Source organism: Anopheles moucheti, chromosome 2 (genome assembly GCF_943734755.1).
Source record: "Anopheles moucheti chromosome 2, idAnoMoucSN_F20_07, whole genome shotgun sequence".
NCBI lineage: Eukaryota > Metazoa > Arthropoda > Insecta > Diptera > Culicidae > Anopheles > Anopheles moucheti.
Genome location: NC_069140.1, coordinates 88,760,261 through 88,770,558, shown reverse-complemented (window position 1 = coordinate 88,770,558; position 10,298 = coordinate 88,760,261). Strand labels below are relative to the sequence as shown.

At 42.5% G+C, this 10,298-nt stretch overlaps 1 protein-coding gene across 1 annotated transcript; it reads left to right on the top strand.

Moving 5' to 3' along the window:
* The first annotated feature begins 1,525 nt into the window (after positions 1-1,525).
* Positions 1,526-2,056, top strand: LOC128299947 (uncharacterized). Its single transcript, XM_053036102.1, has 2 exons — positions 1,526-1,531; positions 1,613-2,056. The coding sequence occupies exons 1-2, from the start codon at positions 1,526-1,528 to the stop codon at positions 2,054-2,056; spliced, it is 450 nt and encodes a 149-aa protein (XP_052892062.1).
* Positions 2,057-10,298: the final 8,242 nt, after the last annotated feature.

The window sequence follows — 10,298 nt, the reverse complement described above, 5'->3', positions numbered from 1 at the left end:
TATGACTCAGAAAGAATTTTTTGCCCCACTAGTCACATCTCTTCATGGGTTTTTCGAACTATTTTTCATGAAAATTTTGCAATTTCTCTAATAGAAATAGTGATCAAAGTGCAGAGCTCCCCAAGTCCTTAAGAAGAATGTGTGTTATTTTATTTCGCAGACCTTCAACTGCATTCTACAGCAAAAAACGTGTGGGGATCTCTGATGCTTTTGTTCCTAGTGGAGTACCTCAAGTATCCGGTGCTCATGGAAAATCAATGTCAAGCAATTTTGACCTTCATCAAGGTCCCATGATCTTTCTGAGGGATAGCTTTATGTTTAGATACTTCAGAGATGATCTCGGCTGTCACTATTGTATAACAACGTCTAACTCCAGGAACTGGTCCAGATACATCTTCACCAGGTTTTTTTTAAACATATATCTTGATCTTCATCTTTAGTCTGCACTTTACTGTCTGAAATGACAGAAATAGGGCTCATCTGTGACTAGAGATCTTTGCCTTAAAACAGGGTAAGAAATCTTCATTAGCTTTATTCGACGGATGCAAAGCCAAGCTTCTCGATACTACGTCAGAATCGAAAAAAGTATTAAAATGAAGTTGCTTTACAATTTTCGTAGTAACTGTTGCAAATTAACTGATAAAATGTCAAAATTTGCACAATATCATAACTACAAATAACGAAGCATAGCTCGGTTCCAATCTAGGTGATTGGGAATTCCTCTAAAAAGAAAGCTCAAGTCAGTCCGGGTTCTTAACACAAACCTAAATATTTGAAAATCATATTCACCAAGCAGTGCCCCAAAGGTATTTACAATTTATATAACCAACAAAATGAATTGATTCACAATTAATCACCACCTCTAGGACGATACGATAACGGTGCGTCTCTTCGAATTCGCATCAAATTTTCGCACGTCCCCATCCCGACCAGGACAAGTGACAAAACGAAAATGAAATGCTACAGTTATAAATATGTATTCGCACACTAGCCGACTGTCGCGTTATACAAGTGCTAGGCTGTAATTGGGAAGCTTCACCTCTGTTTTCTTTTTTTTTGTGGAGCACCGTTGACTGGAAGCAGACACTTTTCTGTTTCTGGATTTTTTTTTCGTTTTTGCTGCCGTGGCTCCGTTCCATTTCGTACGCATAGCAAACTGCCAAGTTCCACGTGCATGGGCAAAGTGTCGCGAGCGTCATAATCAGTTTGGGTTGTAGTTTTGTTTTTTTTTTTTTTTTGCTTTGGGCTACAGCCACTTCCCGAGACGCGACAGAAGACGCGTCGCCGTCTGCAGTTCTGGTCGATTGGGCAGCTTTCCGGTGTTTACGGTCGTTTACGCAATCCATGTTCCGGTTGAATGGGGGCGTTCGAAATCAATTTCAATACGGTAACATAATTACTTTCTTCCCACCCGACGAAACCGTTTGGAAGGGTATTATAAATACGCAGTACGCAACGATGGTTTGGTACTCACAGCAATCGTGCCCACCGAAACAAACCCGCGACAGAAACACCGCGTACGACGATGAAGGTAAGCTTGCTGTGCGGGAGTGACGCATCCGCATGTATATATCTACCAGACGGCGAGCAAATAAAACTGTATCAATTTCAGCTTGTTCTGTACGCGTTATCTACCGTGATAGTGATTAGTGCGGGGCTATCGCTCAAACCAAACCCCCGGAGGGACATCACCATACCCCGGGACATGAAGCTCCCCGATCCCGACAGTGACAAGGGCACGCAAGTGTTCCGTAGCGGTGAACATCGACCCTCGAAGACGGCCTCCACCGGTGACGGTAATTCGGAAAAGTTGCGCATCAGTGACAGTCGGCGCAAGAAGATTAAGAAGGTATCGACGAAGGAAAACGAAAGGACACACGTGACGCGGAACAGTGTGAAGGAGCGAAAGCTACATACGAAAATTGTGCACATACCCGAACCGTTCGTTGTCCATGTGGAAAAACCTTACCCGGTGTACATTGAAAAGCCAGTCATCGTGGAAAAGCATTTACCGATGCATCTTTACATTACGAAGAAGGAAACTAAACACCACTGAGCTAAGTAATGCGAACTCTGTGCGTGAGACCAAGGTCTGTGTAGGATAGAGGTCGAGTAATATAGAGCAATTTGACAAGTAGCCAAAAGTTCGTTACACGTGATTTGACGTTTGGGCGCCCTTTTCCATTCAAATGTTTTGTGTGTAGTTGTGTTGATTAATCGGGATATAGTAAACAAGTAGGCTAGACGCAAGGAATCTTACACGGGCGACGAAATGTCAAATGAAATCCAAAATGGCGATCCTCTATCTTGGCTATTACTCGACCTCTATCATACACAGACCTTGGCGTGAGACAGTAGTTGTAGTGACAGAAAAAAACTTATTTATTGCAACAAAAAAGTGTTCAAACTTTTGATTATGACTTAAATAAAAGATAATCGCAGTAGTCTGATGCACTGCTACTAAGATTGCATAAAGCTGTCTAAATGTGTAATACACCACTGCTGCGAACTGCTCAAACAAAATCTCCCTGCACACCCCTGAACAACCGCAGGTGTCGGCTCCATAACGATGTATCAAAAGTAAACAGCTGCTCTGTCCCGGTCTTAGCTGTGAGAAATTAACAGATTTGCACTCACAAAACCCTCGTCGCCGTGGAACCAACTATGCAAACATACTCACTGTCACCGCCGGCTGCCCGGGTGGTACCAGGGGGAACGTCTTTCTGTGTGCCGAAGAAGCTGCCACGCGATGCGACGCTTGACCAGCACCGGCGTGAAATATTTACCCCAACCCGAGGGATAAACGATAAATATTTATTAGAAAAGACACATTTCCAAATATTCAAATCGTGCTGTTTGCAGATTGTTTTCCGCTAACGAACAAACGAGAATTTCCCTGCGATTATGTACCGTCCGGGATCCGTTTCAGAAAAAGGGAAGAACGAAGAACGGCCCCTCCCGGGAGGCCGTTGATAAGGTTCACTTGGTACACTGTTTGCCGATGCCGATGGTGAGCCATTTTGGGTACAAGGGATCAGTCAAGTGTTAAATGCAATCCGTCAACAGTTTGACCGGTGCGACAAACCGCGAACGCGATAATTGGCCACATTTAAAAGTCAAATCAACTCGATTTGGTTCCGTTGATAGGGTGTTTTGGGGGTACGCATCGCGCCATTGTGGTTGACAAAGCACGCCATTCGGTTTTTTCCGCGGTAGGCATACATTCGAGCTGTGTTTCACAAATTTCACAAGTGCTTATTGTGTCCAAAGCTGTCAATGATGCACTTAATGATGTGAGCTTTGTGTATAACGGACAATTTGTGAAGAAAGTATGATAAAGTTAAGAACTGTGCTAAGAAACATCCTTAATATTAAAAAATGTTATCCTTAATACATTTTGGCAGAGCTTTCAAAAATATAAATATATTAATTTGAATAATCTATTTTATTAAAAGGTAATTGAATAAAAATAAAGAACGTCAATAATTGGAGATCATAACAAACAATTACGGATCGAATTTGTAATTATCCTGCAGTATTTACACTTGACTTTTGAGGATTAAATGATATCTCCAATAGCTAGATAAAAAACAATGTTCTTGTTATTCATGTGAAATCATCTTATAATTTGATTAAACTATTCAACTCATGGGTAATTTAAAAAAAACTAAGGTGCAATAAAAATTGGAGATCACAGTAGGCAATTACGGATCGAATTATTAATTAATGTCTTGATGTGTTGTCTGGTTTTTAAAACATAAAAAGTGCGTTAGTATAAAATGATGCACAAATAAACAAGCTGAATTGTTCAGCTTATTTGAAATGATTACAGATGATAAGTTAAAAGTGGAAAGTGGCTTTAGTGCGAATAACGCTTTGGGGATTAATTTTGATCGATTGTTTGTTATGTTTTGTAGTGTCAAAAATATAAAACAATCTGCATTTAAAAACATTTTCTTTGCACAAATCTTGAAGGTAGAAGATTTAAAAATGTTTAATGGTAAAATAGAATCGCAGTACATGGGACTTGGCTCGTGAACTCCTTCGCAGTATGTCACATCAATCGCCTGCAGTATTAAGCAAAAGTTCCTCAAATATTTGTACAATTATTTTAAAGTACGTACATTTATTTCTCATAAATACTATGGGAAACAATTTCTAACAAAACTCAAACAACAAAACTACCAAAACAATCCACACCATTTGTACAACAGCAGCAATGCCAGAACCTTGCGATATTAAAGAAAAAATACTACCAAAATAGAAAATCTGCCTGGCATAGGATTTACCATCATCACACAATGGCGTCCAGAAATGCTATCATCCCCCGCCCAGGCCAAAACTAGCAAGACGCTGACAAATACTAAATTATTTGCTTGTTTTCCAACGAAACACTCACTGGCGAACTAAACTTCCCTGAATACTCCGCTGAACGTACTGCCGGGAGAACAGCAGTGATCAACGCTCCCAATAGTTTTCTCCGTACCGACCAGGCATAGATAGCAACCATTTAGAGAACCCCATGAGAAAAGCATATGAGCCGAGGAAACACCAGTGGCCATAAATTTCCAAACAACCTCCCCCTTCCCTCCACACGGCTATCGATAGCCCGGGTACGAAAATTGGGTACGACTTTTCTCGATACCTTTTTGCTATCCGTGTGTGTTTTTTTTTTTGTTTGTTTGTTTGTATGCCACCATTTTCAAGCTTATGTACATCGGGACGGTTGCACTGCAAACGAGGCAACAGATGCCATGTTCGGCAAAACGGAACATGCCGTGATCGGAATTCTACCGACTGGGTACACCTCGTACATAAACGGTACCCAACTGTGAACCAGACACGTTCACAGTGGGTTCGATACGCGGTAGAACATAAAAGGGAACTAACCGGTGGATGTGGATCCCGAGCAAGGGATGGCAGGGACCAGCAGTACGACTTCGACGTGGTAGTGCGATACTCCAGTTCCAGTGTCGGTAGTAACAACGGAGCAGACTTGCCTGAAGTCAGCGACACCCGATCGGTAGTGCGGACAGACCAAATGAACCAAAGGGAAATTCAAAATGGTTTCGAGTACAAAACGGGGGCCAAGAAAGACTCGTAGAGTTCGTATCAATTTATGAATTTATTATCAGATATATAGGCGGGTTTGCTGGAATACCGGACAGGGATGTTGACATGCTTAAAACTCTCTGTTTATATAATTGTTTGATAACGTTTTAACAATCACAAGGCTCCTTATTACAAACAAGAGAATAGAATAGTCTTTGTTGAGAATAGAAATAAATGTTCCCGACCGTAAAGCGATCTCTCTTAGTGCTCCAAATCACAATCCACCCTGTAACATTGTACGATGAAAATAAAACCCCAACCTAATACGATTTCCACCAACAAAACGGAATGGACGGCAACGATAGGTGAGCGAGTACATAGCGACCCCCGGGTAGCCCTGTAACGTGCTGCCAAAGCGAACCCGAGCTTGATTTTCCACTTTTGGCCTGAAAAGGGAGTGGTTAGCAAGGTTTCCACTTTTCGCCCCGCGCCTGTACACTTTTCCACACTCGAAGCGCAGCGGAAAGAAGCAGAATATTAACAAAAAAAAATAGAAAACCTTGTAAAGAAACCCCATAAAAGGTAACGATCCCGGGCATTCGAGTCGGTCATGGTAAAATCACTCTCGCTACTCGGTATTATTAGCTCCGAAACTCCGAACCGTCGCGTTGGAAGGTTTTTCGTGCTCGCCTTGCTGCCAACTGCTTGTACATAAACGGTAATGGCAGATAGCTGCAAGCAAGACACCAAACTTCGAAGCTGCAAGTCGCGCTCCGTCATGGGGAATTGGCACGATGAAATGGCGTCGATGGCATGGTTGTCGCATAAAGAACTGCACCAGCGGGTCCAGCGCGTCTGGCAAAACATTTAATTAGACACTGTTCCGCCATGTTTGGGGCGAGTGCTTAAAAGAGGGCAATAAAGTGGCGAAGTAGTGGATGGATAGTATTTTTTCGTCCATTTCATTTACTCGACGATGCGGACAACATTGTGTCGTCGAGCACAATTTTTAAAATAAACTACGATATTATTATACAAACAAAAACATCTCCTGCTCTGGTCTGGCTATTCATGAACGTTAACTGCGTTGAAACATGAAACTTACACACTCGGCAGAATGTATCTCATCTCCCAACAGTCAGCTCTCAAAATACATTCGCTTACAAATTAATCATCCTAATCTCTGTACCGTTTGCCACACATAATAAAATGACCATATCACGAGCGACTTACGGCTTCTTGTCCGAGCTGCTGACGAGCTAGCCCTTATCGTATTCTTCACCCTCGCAGACCGGCTCAACGTCAGTCACGGCGAGAGTCCACTAACTGCCGGTGGGTGAGTGCTTCTCCTACTTGCATATAAATAAATTCTCTTCCCAACTTCACTAATCCCCAGCAGCAGCAGCCCAAGATTTTGCCCCGACCCCGGGAAAACCGATAGAGAAAACTTCTAATTACAACAATTAACCAACAGTGCACCCATTTAAGCGAAGGATGTGCAAACCTCGAATCCACCCCCTGTGTCGTCTTGTCGATTTTCAAGAAGAAAATCTTATCTTTTCGGTAAATACTTTCGGCCCGTCGGCACATCATTACCCACACGACGGAGGACCCGTTCGCAAAAGGACGACCCCGTCCGAAAGGAAAGCGATGTGTAAGCGATAAATCACATTTACGCTTATCCTTTCCAGTAGTTTATAGTACCGGCAGCTCATCTTAACTTCCATCCAAAACTCCACAGAAACAAACGCACTCCTACCGTTGACACTTCGTGCTCAGGCCCAGGGTTAAGAGTGTGTCCCCAAAACCGTCGTCGAAAGAACTGTTCCGAAGCAGACGGACGAAAATTCAATCCCATCGATCGGTTGTGTGAGCTTGTGTTAGAGGTTAATTTTTAAAAACCTCCTCACGGCTTAATCACTTTTCATGAAGTGACCACAATTTATTGGCCTGTCGGGTAGGCACAATGCCAATTATTTCAACCCCGTAGCGAGTGGAGTGATTTCCCCGTGCCAGCTAAAAGACTTTCCGCCATATCACACCGATCCGATCCTCGGCTGTTTACTATGTAAATTGCTCAATTTTCACTTTTCACGATCGAGTTGATCGAGAGATGTTTTTACAGTTGAGCGCTTTACAGTGGCAAACATATTTACCCAGACAGCAAGACAAACGTATTTGTGGTACGGTGCTGTGCACACTAGCAGCGGTTTGTGTTTGCTTACAATAAATTCATCAACTCGCCAACGGTAATTAATAAAACGCTAAATAGCTGATGTGCAAACACCCATCAAAGCAACGTAAATAAGGGATGCCCTTTACGCTTCGATTGACTCGATTGACCATTGAAATGTTGTCAATATCACAACAAATTGCGCATCTTTTAAGAATCATCTAGATATTAATAGAAAATTTTCAATTTATTAACAATTTATTAACAACATTGTGTATATTTTAGTATTTGTGGATCTCCTGCAAGACCCCTCTAATGGGGCTCAGTTTTTTGGAGTCTTATCAGCACAAAATAAGATTTATGTCACTCACCATGCAAAACGACTTCATTTGAATTACTTCCCATAAAAGACACCATTACCGGGAGGTCCACGAACATCTCACATCATCATCACCCTTGGGCTGATTACGCGCAAACCAACCGAACCATTTGGGCTTTCTTCTTGGGCAACAAACCATTTCCAACGAGCCAACGCCCTTCCAGTGGAAAGCACCAATTTACTCGTGCTCCTACAAAACCTTCATCGCAGGGGAAGCGCGTTGATACGACGAATCAGTAACTTCTGCCTTCCATTATAGCGACTCCAGACTCCAGACATTGTGTGTGATATTTCCCCCCCACAAAAAAGGCTTTCCCATCAGAATAGAGGCAAGTAATAACGAAAGAAAAAAGTACGCTCTTCAAATGTCTCCAAAATGAAGCCGGAAAATTGCCACCCACCAAGCAGTGGCTCGCTCGTAAAAAAAGAAGACGGAAAACCGTTGGAGCGAAATTGTTGTTACACGAAACCAAATTGGAAAGTTTATGTAACTCTTATCGTTACCGTTCCCGCGTAATATACGGTACTCGGGGTCTTTCCGTCCTATCGTTATCGGGCGCAAACGAACGAAACGAATTTTCCGGACTGCGATCAAAGAAAATACTCTGAGCGCCAAACAGAGCGAAAACCCAATCCCAGGCTGTGGAGAAGCGGGAGCCCGGGAAAACGCGCGGGAAAAAGGGAAATTTGACTTCTCCAATGAACCTTCCACAGGTTTTGCACGGTGGGACCTCCACCAACCATCGTCAGTTAGGTGTATCTATCGAGTGGAGTGTTTCCCGTCCACAGTGGCCGTATTTCTAAAGTGTTTTTCCACACGGTCCACCACAACCATTCCGGCCGCCGCACCGAAACACCAAACTAGAATAGAAAATAATTCACATACTGCCCGGTTGTGTTCCGAGTTCAGTTTGTCAGTATGTACACCCGAAAGGTTCACAGTGGAGCGCGTGGAGGGACTTCAAAGGAACCAAAAAAAAAACGAAGCAGGTACTCTGGCTGCTGTTATGTACATAAAAGTAGATAGAGAAAAGCTACCGAATTTGACCTACCCCCAAAAACTGAGTGAGAACACACTATAAGGCAGCTGGGGAAAACTGGAAAAGCTTGCCGACAAAAAATGGCCCCAGCATGGTGGTGTTGTTTTCTTCAAACCGGGTACCGGGAAGTTAGTTCATATTTAGTATCGACTTTTCTTTTTAAATACATAACAAGTCCGTAGTAAATTACAGCAGTGAGGGTTGTTTTTTTTTTGGGAATGTTTCGACTTCAAGCTGACTACAAGCTAGAAAAATTGGTTTTAAAATATAATATCAATTCCAAAGCTTCACCCATACCTTACTAAAATATATAATTTTTCTCAACCATATATTTTAGCATGTTTTTAGCTAAATATTTAAAAAGCAGCTGTATAAAGTGTCAGTTTAAAAATGAAAATCAACTCAGCTTGTACTCTGAACCACGCCTACTTTGTACGCGTATATGAGGAGCAAAAGCTTTGCGCAACACTTATCTCATCAGCAATCTCAATGCTCTTTGACTACGAATATAAACTGTTGAAGAAAACGTTAAATTTAGTGTTGCGTTTAAAGGTACGAAAGTAAAGTTTGACAAAGGGAAAACAAAATTGAAATACTTTTTTATTCTAAGACAGATAAACGATCATTTTAACAAAAAATACTATCCTCGTTTTTAATTAGTTTTAATTAACTTTTCCAGCAAGCAACACTTTATTTTCATCGAGTTTGTCACATAGTAGGCGACACTGATTTTTACTTCTCAAGTAGAGCTTTTTGTAGTATTTTTCTCCTCACTAACACACAAAAAAACACGATACCTTCCGGTTGTGTACTGGAATTGATAGAGAAATTATGCCCGACATATGCTTTTATCCAGTACAGTCATTGATTCATGCATTGTGTGCAATAAACTTACCAGCTAATGTTTTGCCAAATGTTTTCGTTCGGCCACGGTGCGTTATATTCATCAACAACAATCCCGTACACCAGAGCGAGACGTCCGTAGATGTTCTCAGCGCGGCCCAATAGCGTAACCGCTGCGTGCCGCATGCGCTGCGGAAAAATGGTTCCAACCCTTAACGCGAACCAGCCAATGCGCACGTCCTGCAGCACCGCAGCATCTGCTCGGGAAAGCGCAGCTTCAGTTCACATCAAGTATCTGCTGCGACAGGACGTGGCGATCTTTGCTCGTCCGCGCGTATCCGTCGGTGTCGTGCCCGTTCGTTGTTTCGCGAGTGATTTGACGCGTGATTATTAGATTTTGCGTTTTGCTGTTGGCGCACGAAACGCATCCAGGAACGTCCAAACTGCATCCGAATAGAGTGCAATTTTTGTGTGCAAATCGTACATGGGTGAGAGATTGAGCTTCACTGTGACGTGAGACGCGAGTGAGGAAACAAAGTGTAGTAACGTGAAAAAGGTTCCATGCTGGTAAAACTGGTGTGCCTGGTTTTGTTGCAGTTTAGAGCGTCTATTTGTACAAAAAGTGATTAAAAAATATCCGAAATTCAACATCTATGTGCAAGTGGTGTTCGTGATCTCGTGATTTGGTCTACATAGTGCGTAGGAGAATTGTTTGGTAGTGTCCGTGAACCGTTGCTGTTCGTGGTATCGAAAACATTGCATCATACACCGTGTAATAAATGTCTCGATGTAATTGCGCCTTTGCACCGAA